The sequence below is a fragment of the Zosterops lateralis genome, assembly GCF_965231275.1.
Source record: "Zosterops lateralis genome assembly, chromosome: 2".
Taxonomy (NCBI): Eukaryota; Metazoa; Chordata; class Aves; order Passeriformes; family Zosteropidae; genus Zosterops; species Zosterops lateralis.
Genome location: NC_139763.1, coordinates 36,561,707 through 36,581,546, shown reverse-complemented (window position 1 = coordinate 36,581,546; position 19,840 = coordinate 36,561,707). Strand labels below are relative to the sequence as shown.

The window sequence follows — 19,840 nt, the reverse complement described above, 5'->3', positions numbered from 1 at the left end:
AAATAAAAAAGCACCATGTTTTATTGAACAAAATATAGCATGTGCAAGGAAGCGAAGGGAGGAATTATAGAAACAAACCAGTGCTGAAGAATTTTGCATTAGCTGGTGCTTTTTGTTGTCGTATTTGCACAGATCATTTTACGCTCCTCAGTCCAGGTTGTAGCAAAACACTATCAAAACAAATACTCTTGCAAAATATTTGAGCTTCGCAGCTTAACATGTGCATCATGAACCGCTTAAGCAGCATGGTTGTCTTCTTTTTGTTTTTCTCCAGAATTTAACAGACCGTAAATTGTATACAAAAATGCATTATGCACCAGTGATTAAATGTTCTTACAACATTAATATTTATCAAGGGGTATTTTATAGCTAGAAAGTAGGTAACTATATTTTATTTCCTAAGAGAACATTTTCTATAGTTTTCCTTCATTTCCCAGCTACACAGCAAACATCTCTAAAGTGCACTTCCCAAGTGTAGTTAGAGAATAGGAAGGAATGTAAAGTTTTTAAAAACAGCCCTTATTAACTTTTCCTTCCATTGATTCTACTGTAAACTCTAAAAAGCCTTTTTAAAAAGCAAATTCTCATACACTCAGCAGGTGAAATGTTCCCACAAAAATAAAAGTAAACAAATTCAAAACCACCCCAAACAATGAAAAACCAGCAACCATATTACAATCTTTTGACTTGACTACTCATATCCTAGTATATATTTACTGTTTTTATTGCACATTTATGAAAACGGTTGTCCTATATATTTAAAAAAAAAAATAGTTTCTTTATCTGTGCTAACACATTCTTGTGCATTCTTAATAAACTAGAGTTACTTTCAACAACATGTAGATAATAGAAAAACAATGGAATCAAACCAAGGAGATAATTTGTATTGTAGATGTTAAAAGACTTCTAGTGTAATTTTGTTGCGACAAAAAGAGTTGAATTTTGGAAGTTCTTGCTCCCATTTGTTATGAAAAGCTGCTGGTTATGTGACAGCAGGAGAACTCAAAATGTGATTCACAATGAATGTCAATCCTTCACCTCCAATATGAAGGCTTTCCAACTATTCAACTTGCTGAGCATAACTGGTTTTACTTAACATATCTAGAAAAGGCTGCTCCTGTTCAACTGACCAGTGAGAAAGGACTGGACTTCTTCAAAACGGGTATTGGAGCAACAGTTTGTTATATATTTCTTTATACTTTTTAACTGTCCGATCCCACCTTGTAAGGAGAGCACTTGTTTGTTCAGCTAAAAGGAACCCCCTTCATGGTCCTTCTGGGTTTGCTCAGTCAACTGTTTTGTGCAACAGTGGCAGAGGCACACTGGAACTGTGTACCCATTCATTGTGATTACACAGACAGAAGCAAATTTATGTTGTCTGTGACGGTAGATGGGAAAGGGAAAGGAGATGAATGGTTCCCATGGATAAGAGGACAGTAAGGTTTGTTTGGGGTTCTTTTTTGTGGTTGCTTTTTTTTCTTTTCTTTTTCTTATAATTTTATCTTTTTTGGTTAAATTTTATTTTGTTGTTCATTTTGTGGGTTTTTGTTGGGGTTTTTTTGGTGGGCTATTTTGGGATTATGTTTGTTGGGTTTTTTTTTCCTTTTTTTCTTTTGTTTTCTGTTATTTTTTCTTTTTTTTTCTTCTTTTTCTTTTTCTTTTTTTTTTTTTTCTTTTTTTTTTTTTTTCGCTATGTCATGAAATCATAGCAGTCATTCCTCTAATAGAAACTGACAGGACATAAAAGACGGAACTATCAGATGAACACACACAATGACTAGAAATATATCGACAGAGAAAAGACTTAATTTAGCTTTGAGAAACTGTCCCAAAAATAAAATCCTGTATTAACAAGTGCAAAAAACAAACAAACAAACAAAAAGAAACTCCAAACATTAAAACACAGTGTATAAAATGGTGTGAGAAAGTTAAGTCACCAAACAGCCTTTTAGTCAATAAAAAGCTGTGTTTGTGTGTCCTTGATTGGGTTGCGGCCCATTCTTTTCATTTTACCCAAAAAGTCATTCAAGAAGAGATCTGAGGGTGAAGCACTCAGTCCTTTTCATTTTTGACTGTAGTAATTTGGGCCTCTTGTGTTTCTATCATGTAAGATGAATCCTTTCTTTTATTCCTCATTGGTTGAATTATCTTCCAAAGTTGTTATGCTTCCAAAGCCCAGTCCTGTTGAGTTCTGTGCTGCTGAGACTGTAAGTACTGTATGTAAGAGAATTAATACAAGAACACACAGTTTAAGTCTGCTGTTACACAGTCTTGATGCTGATGAAACTGTGAGCGATGTCCTGTGACACATTGTTGAGCCACTTGTTTTTATAGTCCCTTTGGGTTGATGATCTGATAATAGTCCCCATCTGACATCACAGCATTCTGGTTCTGCATTGGTTGGATAGTTTTCATAGAGCCCTGTAGGGTAAACACAAAAGAAAAATAAATACCAGGCACAAGGATTGGCAGAAGTAGTAGCTTGGAGGAACAGTTGACATTTAGTCTAAGCTGTTGAATCCATGTATTTGGGTGAGACTGAGGGTCTCAGAAGTCCTGCCATTCTGTATAATTAGAGATGCTGAAGTAATAAGCATCATCTAACAGGAAGCAGCATTAAAAGATCATTCAATAGCAGTATGACGCTGAGCATGGTTGTGTAAAGCTATTTTGTTTTTCAAACCTATGGAAATGAAACTGCATCTCAGGAACAGCTTCCAAACAGAGCTGTTCAGAACCTACTTGTTTATCCCACCTCATCTGAATTCTTCCAGCTGAAGTTGCCTTTAACATAATCCCAGAGGTGAAAGCAATTTGTCCTTGCCCCACAATGATTGGATCTCCTGATGTTTCAGGAGATCAGCTAGGTAATTTTTGCCTTTGAACTTTACTGAGTTCAAATTATCTGATTATGACTTTTTGAACACCAACAAGAACTCTATCTTTTTGGAAATTATCAGTGTTGTCTGCATTAGTATACAGGAGATTAACATAACCAGAGTGTTCTGTTTGCTTCTCACATACCTTTTCCTCTGATAAATTTAAATAAGCTAATTCGGCTATTTAACTCGTGTTCAAATACAAGAATATCTAACATAATAGACAAACACCTTTTCTCCACTTAAACTTATCATAGATTAAATTCTGCAGAAAATAATGTACTATGTGGTAGAACAAGGTTTTACTAGAAAAAAAAATCTATCTGCTGCTGAAATATTAGGATAGTGAATTCAAAAGCAGCTTTATTTCTTGGAACAAGAATTACATTTTCTCCAAAATAACACAACAATAACACTGCCTTCAAAACACAATTTAGGTATAATGTTTTTAGGTCCAGCCACCAGATTTCTTGCACTTTGTGAATAACCTGTAAACAAAAGCAGAACACCTTAAAATATGATAAACTTGAATGCTTTGGTTCCTGCTTCCATAATTCTGATCTGCAACTAAACAGCAAATGTTAGGTATGCTAAGAATGTTGAGATGCCTAGACTGACACATTTTTACATAGCTGACATAATTGTCTGCTATGCTATATGTGAGTCCAAATAAAGTTGCATTTGTTTTGTATTTAACCAAATTTTAAGATACAAGAACGAAAGCAACTTGTTTAATGGCCTGTATATTCAGAGTTTATCCTATGCTAAACCTGACCAGTTTTTCCACTTTTGCAGTCAGAAACTTAATGCAGCATTCCAAAGGTTAAAAATTATTTATTCTCACTCTAAATCATAGCTGAAAGGATCACATTTTTCTTTAAGAAATTCTATTGCATTTTGGAACTTCTGGACAATTGTTCCTTGAAGGTATAATAAAACAGTCTTATTTTCTGAGACCCATTTTTTGGTGTTCATGTGCATAAGTATGTTTTTAAACATTGCAATATACAGGCAATGCCTCCCAAAGCAGGGAATCATGATTTGTTCTGTGAACTGCAGCAACTCAAATGATTAGTAGTAATTGAAGAGACACAGAGAATGGTTAATGCCTTGATCCCACTGAGGCTTGTTTACTTTTCAAACTATATTTTCTGCCTATCTTTTTACTGGCAAACCCAGGCTTCCTTTGAAATCACAGATATGTATATAAGTTGGCAATTAATAGGTATTGAAATAGTTCATTTGCACTTACTGAATTATAAATAAATTTATGACAACTCCACATTCAAAGATTAATTGAACTTGTTCCTTAATGTAAAATTACATTTCCTCTTTATTTCAATTCAGCAATTGAATTTAGGGTTTGAATTTGCAGTTATATATTAAATAAACAATTAACTACAGAGCCACTATTCATATCACAATGTAGAATATTTAGATAAATTCAGTAAGACCTTTTGTACCAAACACAACACATATTCACTACATACTGGTTTGTAATCATAAATATAAGCTTTTGCCCCTTGGATCTAATTAGTCCATCTATTAAATCAGAGGTTTACAAATGTGTGGCTCAATTGGAAATCCAGGTGAGCTAGCTATATCTCCTTGGAAAAGCAAGGAGGAAAAACTAGTTTGTTCTTTTATCAAAATATTTATTGAATAATTGAATGGCTTGGGTTGAATGGGACCTTAAAGATCATCTAGTTTCAATCTCCCTGCTGTGTGCAGGGACACCTTTCACTAGATCAGGTTGCTCAAAGCCCCATCCAAATTGGCCTTGAACACCTCCAGGGATGCAGAGTCTACAGCTTCTCTGGGCAACCTGCTCTAGTTTCTCACCACCTTCACAGTAAAGAATTTCTTCCTAAAATTCCTTCTTAATATCTGATCTAAACCTACTCTTTCAGTTTGAAACCATTCCCCCTTGTCCTATCATCACTCATTATTTTAAAAAAGTCTTTCTCCATCTTTCTTGCAGATTCCCTTCAAGTATTGAAAGGCCATAATTAGAGCAGCCAAATCCTTTTCTTTTCCAGGGTGAAAAATTACAGTTCTCTTAGTCTTTCCTCATAGGAAAAGTGCACCATTCCTTTGATCATCTTAGTGTCCCTCCTCTGGACTTGTTCCAACAGATTGATGTCCTTTCTGTGTTGAGGACCCCAGAGATGGATTTGGTGTGCAAGGTGAGGTTTCACCAGAACAAAGTAGAGGGTCAATGTCACCTCCTTAGCCCTGCTGGCTACACTGTTTTGATGCATCCCAGGACACATTTGGCTTTCTGTACTGAGAGCATACTGCTGGATCATGTCCAACCTCTCATCCACAACCACCCCCAGGTCCTTCTGTGCAGGGATGCTCCTGATCTGTTCATCCCTCAGCCAGTTTTTATATCAGAGGTTGCCTCCACCCAAACACCTTGTACTTGGTCTTGTTAAACTTCATGACATTCCCATGGACCCACTTCTTGAGCTTGCCTAGGTCACTCTGGATGGCATCCCATCCTTCAGATGTGTCAACCACTCCACTCACCTTGGTATCATCTGCAAATTTACTACAGGTGAACTCAATCTCTTCATTGATAAAGATATTGAATAACACTTCATTGTAGAAGACTGCTTGGTTGGTCAGGAAGAACTGGCCCTTGTTGAAGCCATGTTGACAGTCTCAAACCACTTCCCTGTTCTTCATGTGCCTTTGCACAGCTTCTAGAATGATCTGTTCATGATCTTCCCAGCCACAGAGATGAGTCCAACAGGTTTGTAGTTCCCAGCATCTCCCTTGACCTATCAATTATTACCCAGTCACCTGGGATTTGACTTGATTGCTATGACTTTTCAAATATCATGGAGTGTGGATTGGCAACTACATCAGCCAATTCCCTTGGGTCTCTGGGGTTGTAACTCTTTGGGTCTCATAGACTTACGCATGTTCATGTTCCTCAGGCAGTTGTGAACCTGATCTTTACTTATAGTGGGAAGGACTTTTGCTCTAGTCTATATCCTGCTGTCCATCCAGTTAAAAGATATAGGAAGAGAGGTTGTCATTCAAGACTGAGGCAAAAGTTATTTTGAGTACCTCAGCGTCCTCCTCATCTGTTGTTATCAGTTTTCCAATTGTTTATGAGGATACATCTTCTTTGGCCTTCCTTTCCTTGTTAATATATGTCGCAAACATGACACGAAAGAAAGACACTCACCTGTCACGTGGAGAGCGAGAATTTCAACTTATATCGTTTTTGGAATATGGTCAAGGACTAGGAGATGAGAGGAACACCCCTCTGACCTCAGTGGAAAAACCAGCAGTCCATCACAGAGAGGAATGAGAAAACAACCTACTTTATGTTAAATGCATGAGAAACTCTAGTAGAACTATGTAAACAAGATCAGAAGACTGAAAATCAAGGGGACAAATATATGTATAGAAGCCCTTTTTTTAGTTCTTTACATGCCTTGACAAGTTCAGTTCCAGCTTCCTCTTGACCTTCCTTGCCCCATCTCTACATAACCTGATTTCATATCTATGCTTTTCCATGATTACTTGTCCTTGCTTCCACTGCCTGTCCATTTGCTTCTCTCTCTCTTGTTTGACTTTTGTTTTCTTTAAATATTAAATGCATGGATATAAGAAATAAAAATTATATCTGTACCCACCAAACCACCAAGGTTCCTCCTTCCTCATTTGTCTTTATAGTTTAGTTTGTAGATAGACATCATTATTTTCTATTACTTGGGTGTTTTGTAACTGTATTTCTGAGAGTCACCGGTCAGCTGTTACTGGCTTGAAATGTACTTTGCTTTTCACTTATTAGTTAAAATTCTCAATTCTGTGTCTTCATTTCCCAATTTTTCCCAGCACTCAGCTATATTTCACTAGCAGAAATCTTAGTCCATGTGGAGGTACCTTTATTATAATGGAGGTTAGTCCATGTGGAGGTACCTTTATTATAATGGAGGATCTAGAATTTGCAAGGAGACTTTTCGATTTCAAACCCTTCTCCAGGCAGATATACTATCACACACAAATATCATGTAAAAGCTCTCTTTTCTTTGTAACCAGATAGGTTTTTTCCCCACATGAAGATGATAGGCACAGAAGTATACATCTATAGGGACTGTGTGATATCAATGCTGATGCAAGTATTAAGGCTACTGGTTCCACTGAGATTGTTCATGGAGACATGAATAGATAAATCCTGCATGTCCTGCTCAGCTGAATCAGACTGAAAGGAGTGACTGGATGAATATCATATTCACTTTGTGGAATGTGCCTTGGGGACAAAGCAGCAAAGCCCAAGCAAGTTCTTACACAAAAATTAAAATCACAAAGACTGTTGATGCATGCGTGATGTGCAGATCAGCTAGATCACCATCTAACTCAGAGACTGCCTGAGTTTCTGCCTGAGTAGTTGCAGGAAACAGCCCGTAAAAGCAGTGGTTGTACTCCTGTGACTTTCCTCTGCACTGTCAGGATGTGTGACACTTGGGGCCTGATTTGAATCTGCAGCAGGTGGTCTGACTTGGCTTCTTGGTTTATTTGTACAGAAAGAGTTATGGAGCCATAGTATTCTGAATTATGGGAAACTGGTCTGGTTGAAATATGTGTTGTCATTGCTGGATAAGTATTTGGGAAGCCACAGAAACAAAACAGATCTTATGATATGTTATGCTTTTTCTTCTTTCGCTTTCTGTAGAAATCTGTGTTCATTATTCACATAGATTTCTGATTATTTTTGAGAGGTATAGGAAGCTTCTCATGCTGGAAGAAAAGACCTTAAAACAAGAGAAGTGGATGTAGTATACCACAAGTTTTGAATACTCCATTTTATTGTGAAGCCCAAAGTAAATGTCTGCCAAGAGTGATCCATCCAGCCTTGACATCACTATATCAGTGAATGCCAGCACTCGGCATGGCATTTCTGCTTCTGAGGAATTATTTCTGAGATTTCAGTATTAACATTTTCCAACTACGGAAGTCGAAAGAACACATTAGATATTATATGACTAGATTTCACTGCTTGCTTACAACTGATCTGGAACTATTTGATCTTATCCAGATGGTCTTCTCAATTTCTAAATTGCTGTGTCTGTGACGCATCATTATGATTAGACATGTATTTTATACCTTTAACATTATAAAAAATGAAACAATATTATCTATAGAAGAATATTGAAGATTAATAAATTATTCTTTATTCAAACAGATTATTCTTAAACTGGTGACTGAGATTGATCAGCTCTTTTGAAAAGGCTAACTTCCATTTTTCAACTCCAATTGTTGGAGGAGATCTGGGTTGGAGATCTGTGCTGCTCTGTTTTAAGATTTTTTATCACTAAGTGTTGGTTATTCAGATAGTCAACTCATGAACATTTTCTTAAGTGTATGTGTATGTGCCCACATCCAAGAAGAATTCATAATGTTTCTTCATTATACATATATGAATATATACATATATATATATGTTTCCTCATGATTTCTTCCCTAAATTATGCATAGGGCAAATTTCATGCTGTTTGTGTAAATCAGAGTTATCCCTCTAAAACTGAGCTGCTGCAAGTCAGAAAAATAAGTAAATAGCTGACTCTCAAAACTATAAAATTAAGACTTTTACCTCTACTGTTTTGATATACAGGAAAATTTGCTTCTAGAAAGCATTTGTCTTTTCCCAGTCTCTCTCCAGTTTTGCTTCTGTATGTAGAATCTTTGATCAAAAGGATGTACTTTTGTGATATGATAGGAAAGGGTTACAGATATTTAAGTACTGTGTCACCACAGAAAGTTTAGGGATATTAATAAGTAAATTGTCTGGGTCATTATTATAGGAGAAGACTATTTACAGCTAATAAACCTATTATGATATGGGACCTCACTCATGGGAAAGCCCCAATACTCAAGACTAGAAGAATCCTAGACTCACAAAGATGAGATATTTAGTTGAAAGATTTTCCTGCAAAAGCCATGTCAAATTTTCGCTGTAAGCAGAGCCATGGCAAGTAATGATTTAAACCATGCTTGTCAAACATAAAAGGGATTTTTCCTGCTGTCTGTGTTAGCTTAATATTTTGATATTTTAGGACCTATTAAGAGGTGCAGACAGGAGGCAAATGACATATAATTATGAGATATTTTTAGAGGAAGAATTTGGATCAAATATATGGGTTTTTTGAATTTGTCAAGAACAACATAAACGAGATTGAATTCAGAGTGATTTTCTCTTCTTGAATTGTTCTACAAAATAGAGAGATAGATTGTATTGCTTTCTATATATCACATTTTCTCAAGGAAATTGCTTTTCAAATTGCACTGAAATCAAGGCATCTGTTTTGAAAGAAACACACTATAGCTAAACCTGTTGGTGAAACCCAGTCACACATACATCTGCCCCTTGAGAGGAAGCTGCAGTTTACAGAATTTCTCCTAATGCTTTTGCTGAGCTTTCTAAGTCATCAAACTTCTACAGATTGATGAGAATTCTCTGTAATAATTCTCACTATGTCTTTGGAAACATTAGTGTGTGCGATGAAGCATGACTGACAGTTTTATTTCCAGTGAATTCTTTACTCTAAAGGAGGTGGAGTTTCCATGGAAGTGTTCTTTGCATGGATCACATAAACATATGTTACTGTTATTTGCCAAAAATTGATTCACACTATGTTCCAAGCAACTGAGATGCTAATCAGAACTCACAAAATTAGGAGACTAAATTAATATGAACTGAAAGATTTTAGTGATCTAAGGCACTTGAATCACCTGTCTACTTACCTCTTCCCTCCCTTTTCTTGCTCCTTCTGATTGAAAAGTACCAGAAGTCTGTTCAACAGAGGAGAATAGAACACAGGAGAATAGACAAATTTGATTCTTCTCTTGCTGGCAGAAGACTCATTCTGATGGCACTGCTCTTAGGAAGTATGTAAGCGTGTCATGCTACTTTTGGAAGAAGTTAATGCAACACATCTCTGCTCACAATATTCCCTTCCTTTCCTTCAAAGAGGAATTCTCCTTCTCCATTAAATGCCATGACATCTATTGTACAGATAAAGAGTGTGAGCATGTGGCTGGGATTTCCCAGCCTGAGTGTTGATGCTAGGTGATGGTCCTGTTATGCCACAGGGCACAAAGAGACCATAAGTCATGGTTATTACAAAGAAAACTCTTAGGAACAGAATTAGCCCTAAGCCTGCGCTCTAAACTGGTCCAGACTTGGCATGTGGACAGCAGTTTCTCCAAGCAGTCAGAATAGGCAATGTCTGTATTAACAAGTAATTTTGGGAATATGAGAAGGTCTGTACAATGAAGTAACTGGTACTGAGTATCTATCTCATATCAACCCTAAATGTCTCTGAAAGGACTTTTCCTCCCTGTAGTCTAATTTTGTAGATCAAATGTGCATTAATGGTTGGTGAAGAGTTGTTCCTGTAGCCCATCTTCTTATTTAGTTAAGAAGAGATGACTACGCTTACAATAGAAAACAATCCTGCTGGTATGAACACTGTTTTCTTAGAAGTTACAGTTAAAAATTCTGACCTGGAACTTTGCATGGGTCTAATTCACTGTAATTCTCTCTGTGTGTATGTGCACCTGCAAACTATTTTTATCTCCCTCAAATGAAGTTCTGGTTTGCACAGGCAGGTCTAGACAACTGAGCTGTAGAAAGAAACATTGGATGAAGCCATTGGAAACTTTAGTCATATGGATATGAACTCCAAAGGTCTAAACTGAACATAATCACTCAGTTTTAATGAATCTGAAAACCAGCACATTACAGCACAATACCTGATGGAAGGATCAACTTTTTCCCTTCTACATCCTGGAAGAAAGCAGGCAAGAAGGGAACACTAAATTCTTTCTAACTGCATACTTCCATAACCAGAACCACACTGTGATTCTGATTGTTTTGATTAATCTCTCAAGTGCTTTCTTTTGCACTGCAGTTGATCCACACCCTCATATGCATTTCTACAAAAGACGAGTTGTGGTGATACAAAATGAGTGTAGCATGCCTTCTTTCTTTCCTATTATATGCTTTCTTTGGAGGTGATCTAGTTAGACATTCTCAGGCTAGAATATTTATTACTTACTGTATGACATCTTCAGGAATTTCTAAGAAGTTGTTATTAATCCATATTATAAACTAGAAATTATTTTCTTTTTAATTTAATGACAAATATAGAAACAACTGCAGTATTTCTTGGGGAAATATAGCCAGTTCTATGCTATTTTCTCATCATGTGGACCTTCCAAGGAAGGGTAAAGCCCTTGTTATTATTTCCTTTTACAGCCTACAGGTTTGTAGGTTTGTGTAGTGTTTTTTTTTTTGTTTGTTTGTTTGTTTTAATGCTTGTTTGTTTGTTTTTCCCTTTCAGGCTCCAACACCAAAAAACATCCTGCCCTGAAAGAAAATAAAATAAAAAAAATGTGGATCCCCTGTGATCCACCAGTGCTGCCATGAACTCATCTCCAGCAGATCTCTGTGCTCTGAATTACTGCTGTGGCAGGACAGAACTGAAAGGGGAGGTGGCAGCTCCTACAGCCAGAGCATGCCTCAGCATGGGGTATGGAGCCACATCAACCTCTACCTGGCTGCAAATGGAAAACTACAAATAATGCTTTTGTATTCGTCCTGCGATCTGAGCTGTAGTCAATACCAAATAAAATTAGCTTTCCCTTGTATACCTTTTCTTGTTACTTGACACCTAAATATTAAATAAAAATACCTTTTGACCTTACTCTTTTGTGTTTTTCTAATGAAGAGACAGATCAATAACTAGAAATCTCAGAAGGTGTATACCAGACAGAAACTCACAGAAAGTGAAGTAGAAGAGGTCCCTCAAGACATGGGTGACCTTCTTTCAGCTTCTTTTCTTCAAAAGGATTTCAAGTTACCTATCACAAGCTATGCTGAGGTAAAGTGTTTTGTCTGCTGTTGAGCTCACTGTACTTTGCGTGAAACAAATCTGTTTTTATTAAGCTGCAGAGAGTATAATTCTTTATTCCCGAAGCAGATTATAGTCTAATTTCTCATTGTTTAGTGGCAGGAAGCACCCTTACAGTGAGCTGCTGCTTAATAAGTGTGAAAATGGGCCTATATTCCAGACAGAGTTTGAATTGCTGCCTTGTACCTGTCCTCAACATCTTCCCTTGCACACAACTCTCTAGGGTCAGTATGCTGACTCTCGTGGGTCTGTGAATACAGTCTCTGCTCTGCTGCTGCTGGGTTTGGACTTGAGAGGACAAAAAAATTTCAACCAAATATTTGTTAGTGGACTGCTGAGATGAGATTTAGGTCATCCTGATTTTAAGTGTCTGCAATAAGACCCTGGTGACTAACAGCAGCTTCAGCAAACAGAGTAGAGCCAGTGATGTTAGCAAGTCCTCTCATCAGGTGCAGGTGCCTACTCAGGGTGAATTAAATGGCTCTCAGCTCTACTGACTACACCAATGGCTCTTGTGAGAGCTTAGTCACAGAGTTTATGTGTAGATACCCACATTATTAGTACCTGCAATAAAATGAGTTTAATCCTCCCCTAAAGCTGCTTTTTCATCCCAAACTCAGAGAGGTCAGTAATTTTTTCAAAATCATCTATTTTGTGTGTTTTAGGAAGGAATTTGTATTATGAGTTATACTAGGAAAATGAAGAGATGGATATGTATTTCCTAACAGATTTTCTGAAGTACATGCCAGGATGATTTTATTTGCTGTTGGTTTGATTTCTTGTCATTGTGTATGTGTGTGTGTACATGGGCATATACATAAACACATTCACATTCATATAGATTGAGTACCTGTGGTAAATAAAATTTTCCTAAGTCTCTCACTTCTACTATACTACCTTAAACTGTAAAATAATGTTCATTTGCTTACTGCATATACCTATTGGAAGGTTATTAAGTTTTTAAAAATGCATTAAGTGCTAAGTGCCTTATTGATGATTCGAAATTGTAACTCAGCTCACTTTTTGTTATATTTTCTTTTGTATAGGGATGGATATTGCTTGATTGTGTACAATAGATTTAATCTCCAAGAAAAAATCCAGTACATGCCTTGCTACCAGAATCATCTTAAATCTAAACACAGGGTATAATGTGAAGTGAGTTGCCATGGTCCTTATGCCTGTATCTGAGATGGTATATAACATTTGTGGATTTTTTTTTAAATTGACTCTGGTTTTAAGTAGTAAAACCAATTATTTAGTATCAAAATTTCCAGTGGACCCCTAGAGGTGAAGACAGTTTAACTTCTGACATTGGGATGGGGGTGTCAAATGATCTAAGTGTTGAAATTCTTTTTTATCAATTTATTGGGAATAAATTGCCTGAATATCTTCAAGATTCTCAGATGATAGTCCAGACACTGGGAATCTGAACATAATATTGGTTTAAGCTGAAATGTTGTGTGGATGTGTGCCGGTTTAGCAAAAAAAGTGATTCGTCTGAGAAAGTTATAGCTAAACCAGTGAGTGACTAGGCATGAAAATTGACAGCTGATACAGCCATTAGAAAGGTGTCACGCCTCTGCCAACACACAAGGTTAATTATCGGAGCACTCCAGGGAATCTCTGTGTTTCTTTGGGATTTGAGCGAGGTAAGAGGCGGGCTGGCCCCTGGTAACAGGCCTGGTGCAGCCGGGCCTGGCCCCATCAGGCAGGGCAGGGGAGTCCTGACATCACTACTGACATCCAGCCCGCTTTCAGCCCTGCCCTGTCGCCGGCCGGGCCAAAGGAGATGCCCCCCAGGCCCCCCAGGAGCAGCTCCAAGCCCGGGCTGGGCTGGGCTGGGCTGGGCCCACCCCATGAGACCGAGGGCTGGAGGGGGGAGGCATCCACCAGCCTGGCTGCTGAGATCCTGGCCGCCGTTCCTGAGCCTTCCCCATCATCATGGCCATGAAATCCGTCATCCCTCATCCACGAAGCCAGAGCGGGCAGCAGAGAGCACATAGAGCACATAACCATCTGCAGGCTTGGGCGAGATGTTAACTCTTTCCTTGACAGATGAAACTTGCAAAACATTAAATCCCCTTTCTGAGTGAGAGAACAGACAGAGTGAATCATAGAGAGATGCCACATTAGTTGGACTTCAGTGAAGAGAGAGTAAAAGTCCTAAATTGGAAGGAGATTGAAGAGTTGCCTAGTTTGGGCTGGACTTCTCTTGTGAGGCCATGGAGAATGGACTAAAATATCCCTGTCACATATAGAATGCTTTTTAGGGGGATGCAATCTTCTAGTCATAGCCATATGGACATAGCTGTGATCCAATTGAGAATTTTGAACAGAGCAAGACAGAGATAGAGAGATGCCCTCTGCCCCTAGGGAAAAGAAGACCTCTGTTTCTTGAGATGAAGATGATTTTGGAGATAGATAAAGAGTATCCTTAAAAAGTGCCCCAAATAAGCTGATATGGCCCATGTGCACAGCTAATGGGAAAGATGCTAAATGGGAGGGACTTCACGGTTTGCAGAATTTCCCCAGGAGGCTGAAGATTCATGACATAGGAACCACCAGAGAACTGTTTCTGTGGTGATGTCTCCATGGGAGTCCTAAGAGAGGCTCCTCTCCCTAAGAACTTAGGAAAGACTATTTTATGGGTGGTAAACTGACCCAGAATTCCAGGTTTTGTCTCTTTATGTTGCCAGTGGGAAAGTGAACAGTTGTGGAGGGAGAAGAAGTGTTTTGAAGGTTTCATTTTAATCCTTATTTCTTCTTTTAGTGTTTAGTAATAAATCTATCTTTATACCTTTCAAATTTGGGCCTGCTTTGCTTTTCTCTTAATCCTATCTCAGAGCAGGAAAAGGAATAGATGATTCTGGGAGATGCTCAAACCACTACTAATTTTGAGAAACAGAAATTGGCAAATGTGAAACCAATACAAGATGACTCCCACTTATTCCTGAAAGAAATATCTGTGATACCTAAGATATACATTAGCAAGACCTTCTAAAATGAGAAAAAATATTCACAGAATGTAACCAGACTCAATAGGAAGCAAACATAGATCAGTTCTTCACAGGTGAACAACTGATTCTAAAATTTCTTCACTAGGGAAAGATCTTTTCTAAAACACTTTCTGAGAACCACTGCACAATTTTTAATACTGTGCTTCAGATTCTTGATTCATCTGCCATAAGAATGGAGGCAAACAAAGGTGAACATGCTGAAAACTAGACCTGCCTTTCTCTTTTTTTTTTTCTGAATATTGCATGACATGCAACGACTTTACTCTGAGTATTACATGACTTGAAGTAAAATAAATCCTCCAGCAAATTATTAAGTGTAAAAAATATCCAGAACATTTTTTTCTACTAATTTTGTTTTGTAAAGGTGATGACTAGCAGGCTGTAACATAACTGTGCATTACTAGATCTGAGCTCAAATCCTAGCACCTCCAACAAATCTTTCTGATGTGGAATACCTTCAGGCTTTCAGAGTGACCGCTAAATCCATGATATTTAGAATTATGAAAACAAGTGAAATTAGTTTTTCTATACTATACCTGTACAGATGAAACTTGATAGTCCTCCATAGATGACATCATCATTGTCTGGTAATATAAAGGGACACCTCGTTTGAACCTCCAAACAGTATTGCTTGCAAGGAATTCTGTTGCTGCAGTGAAACTGTGTGACTTCAAAATACTGGGAACAGAGCCAGGCTTTGTAGACAGTCTGGAAAAAAGAGAAGAACCAGAAATATAGATGGATGACAATAGCACTGTCATTATTAGAAGAACATACTGTACTGCACACCTATATTAATGCTGCTTTTGGAAGAAAATTTTGAGAGAATATCACCTGGATAAAATATGCTCTTAACTTTTGACTGTCTTACCACTTCAGAAATGAAAACTCCAGCCAAGTCATTTAAAAGCAACAGTTATTCAGGACTAGGATTATGCTATTATAAATGCTATTATATTATCTTAGTTTGTAAACAGTTATGTCTCTTAGATGTGACTTTTTATTAGACATGTGCATGTGTGGAACACAGCCGTGTCCCTGCACCACCATATAGTAAGTGAGATGGTAATCTCCTTTGAAGCTGGACAAGGACACATTTATGAAAGTGCATGCAAGAAAGAGTTGAAAGCTGGGCTCAGGCAAAGTCTTGTCTTTATGTCATCTAGAGCTAAGCTATCAGGTTGCAATAGATGGTGCTGCTTCCCTTCAAATAAAACCTTGTCTAGTCCACAGCATGAAAACATACATTAGGGTACCTGGACACCAACAGCTGTAGACTAGGGCATAAATCTGCCACAGTGAAAACCAGTGCCTACATTTGGGTGGTAAAAAGGAACTCTTTAAAGATGCACTCATCGAGGCTGCATAGCCATGGCTGCAGGATTTGTGATTATTGCAATTACTGTCGCCATTTTAACAGAAAAGTAAAATACACGTGATGATTTTAAATTTTGCTACCTTTTGTCTTCCAAACAATGATGTTTATTATTAGTATTAAACTCTTTTGGACAGGGAAAAGTTTCATGTAAAATTAGATTGGACACCAGGCTATAAAGATAATGAAAAACCTGTGTGACTGAGTACAGAGAGATTTCTTTGTTCTCCATTTTATTTTTCACTTAACTGTTTTGGAGTACTGTGTAGTAAGTATCTTACTGTGTAGATACTTGCTGTCTAGGTTGTTACATAAAAACAAATGAAATCTTTTTTTGTCTTTTTTAATTATCTGAAAATCCTAATTACTACCTTGCATTAAACATAGACTGAAAACTAATATAATCAGCTGATCATTTCCATTCTTTCTAGGAATGATGTCATAAAAAAGAAAGCTATAGATTAATTTTTAAGCAGAGAAGGTTAAAAAAATCATACCTGAAATGACCAATCTAGATGAGAATCTGGTTTTAGTTCAGTATGTTTCATCTCATTGGTTATAATTTTATTAATGTCAATAGCAGCGCAAATTGTAGAATTAATTTCAATGTAGTAGCCTCAGAATCACCAAACTTTTGCTTTAGATTGTTTGCAACAGTGGCAGGTATGAGTAAGGTTGCTAGGTGATAAAATGAAGACTTTATCTCTAATCTATGTCTTGTGGTTATCTTTTTATAACAGTTTTTGCCTACTGCATTCTGTAGAACATGGGGTTTTTTTCATTATAAATTCAATTTAATTGCTTACTAAGGCTTCTTATCTACAGTAAATGATTAATGAGAAGGAATACCACAAAATATGTGTACCTTTTGTTCTTAAATGAACTTTGATTACATCACCCACCACCTTTCTGATGCTTCAGTTTCTTTACTGACACGTGCAACAATAAATCACAAAATCACAGCATATACTGCATTGGAAAAGACCCACAAGGATTATTGAATTCAACTCTTGTCCCTGCTCAGGACCACCCCCAAAAGTCACACCATATGAATTGTCCACACACTTCCTGAACTCTGTCAGGCTAGTGCTGTGACCGCTTCCCTGGAGAGCTGTTCCAGTGCCCAAACATCCTCTCGGTGAAGAACCTTTTCCTACCTAAACCTCCTCTGACACAGCTTCAGGCCATTCCCATGGCTCCTGTCACTGGTCACCTCCGAGAAGAACTCAGTGCCTGCCAATTTTCTTCCCCTCAAGTTGTAACTGCAATGAGGCGTCTCCTCAGTCTCCTCCAGGCTGAACAGGCCACTTCTCATATGACTTCTCCTCAAGGCCCTTCACCATCTTTATTGCCCTCCTTTGGATGCTAACTAATAGCTTTATGTATTTCTTATGCTGTGGTACCCAAAACTGCACACAGGATTCAAGGTTAGATGAAATAAAGCAACAGTTTTTTCTTTTTTAAATTACTAATCATAGTCAATTGGTTGGAAACAAGAATGCTAGGTCTGGTAACAGTTATACATTCACAGAGGTTCTTTCCTGATCTTAGACCTGTTTTGTATGAACTCACATGTTCTCTTCATAAAACAGATTTAATAGAAGTAAGCTGGTTTATGATTAATATTTGAAAGTGTAAATCAGTTTTTAGGAACCGTCCACCATACACAGTAAAAAGAAAATGAGCAAAACCAAGTATCTACTGAAGCAAGACAGAAAATGTTTACTCAGAAGCAGAAGTAAATAATGCAATTATGGGGTCTTTGAAGATTTTTGTGTATCCAATCTCTGTTCATAGACATCATCTTCCTGCTCTGATTCACAACTCCTCAGCTTTGTCTCAAAATTACTTTTGAATTCTTGTCTGTATTTCTAAAGACTGCATGAATATACCTGTTCCTGAGACCTGTTTCTCAGATGAATGCCTTTCACTCTGTATCCTTCCTTATTTTCTTTACCTTACAGCTGATTTCAAACTTGTCTGTAGTCTATATTGATATTTTAAATATTTGCTTTCATTTTGCTCTGTTTTACCCAGTAAAGCTACACAGACTCCTATACAAAGCTCATTCATGGTGTCTATCTGTCAGTCCACTGCCCTCACAGCTTTGGCCTGTGTTAATGACTACATTTCCAGAGAGTGCTCAGTCATTGTTTGAAAAAAGGTGTATGCCAAGAACTGCACCCAGTAAGCAGTTCGGTCTTTTTCTGGAGAAAAATGAAAATGATGTAGGTGTTTGCAGCTGAGCTGTGCTGGGTTAGTTGGTAGGCCAGAATGTGATCCCTCTCTGCTCTTACCACTACAGACATGATTTAAATGCCTGCTTTCCTAACGAACATCCCAAATAATCTCTCCTACCTTTCCTGGAATTTCTAGGCTCTTTCAAAACATGCACTTTCTCAAGATTCAAGTCAATAAAACAAATGCCTTTGATTAGATTTCAAAGAAATGAAAGGGGCTGTGGCAGCAGTGGATGAAGCTCTCACTGTATTATATCCTCATTTAAAGGAAACAAAGCTAAAAAGTAACTCCTAACAAAAACTAAACTAAGCTGAGTTGTAAGATAGGAAAGATACATACATTAGAGAGAAAATATAAGAATAAGCAATTGTCAATAGTCTTTGAAGAAAAAAGAGGCAATCTAATGATTAAAAAAAATTCAGAGTTTTAGAAGACAAAATTTTTTTATTAGCAGATACTTTATTAATTGAAGTCAAGCTACCAAAACCAAACAAAACTAACACATGAAGATTTGTGATTTTTTCAGAACTACAAGTTTTTCTATGTGTTATGGTCTTTTAGACATGTTGCATATATATAATGTAGAAAAAAAATTGAATGATCTTGTGTTTTGAGCTGGCCTGGGAGATGATTGAAACCTTTGAAATATCATAGTTCCTAATAGAAATATGGCAAACTGAACTCAAAGAACAGAAAATACCTTCATGTTTTTATGTTGGTTTTGTTTTTACTCTTTTTTAACAAGGAAAAGAACTAAGATAAACTGGATTATTGATACATCATGGCAACCACATACATAGACTAAATAGCTGAATATATCTAAATATGTCATCTCTTTGCCATCAACATACCTGTAGACACTGCATTTTAAAGAGATAGAATTCTGATTATTAGATGAGACACTGTGATGGCAAGATAGAAGTATCACATAAGAATAAAGTTATCTTTCATGTAGAGAAGCATATATATAAAATCTCAGAAAGATTTAGTGTCAATTTGGCTCACTTAAATAAATTAAATTTACCTTACTTTGTAACTGTAGGGAAAAAAACTAAGATTGCACTTTTGCAAAAGTGTATGAATCAATGCTGGCTTCATAACCTATATCCATATGTCTGAGTGCCTAGAATGATCATCGTCAAAATCTTCTTGGTAGTTTTAAATTATGAACAATATTATGATAAAAGCTTATTATCATTTGAGACGAATAATTTATTATTTGGCATTCATTTTATTTCTACTGCAAAAGTTTCAAGCAGAAAAAATATTTTATTAATTCAGTGACCAATAACCTAACATAAATAACCATGTTCAGCAATTCGAAGAAGGAAAGCATCACAAACACTTGCATCTACTTGTCAAATCATTAGAAATAATAAAAAGACTCAGAGTTAA

General features: G+C 37.0%; 1 protein-coding gene across 1 annotated transcript in view; it reads right to left on the bottom strand.

Moving 5' to 3' along the window:
• Nucleotides 1-2,125: 2,125 nt before the first annotated feature.
• Nucleotides 2,126-19,840, bottom strand: part of NALF1 (NALCN channel auxiliary factor 1) — a gene marked incomplete at its 3' end in the record, with an annotated part of 430,899 nt that continues 413,184 nt past the window's right edge. The window contains exons 2-3 of the mRNA XM_083854367.1: nt 15,366-15,537; nt 2,126-2,421 (exon numbers count right to left, since the gene is read on the bottom strand). Of these exons, the coding sequence (XP_083710493.1) occupies nt 2,126-2,421; nt 15,366-15,537 (468 nt within the window). The remainder of the gene's footprint in view (nt 2,422-15,365; nt 15,538-19,840) is intronic.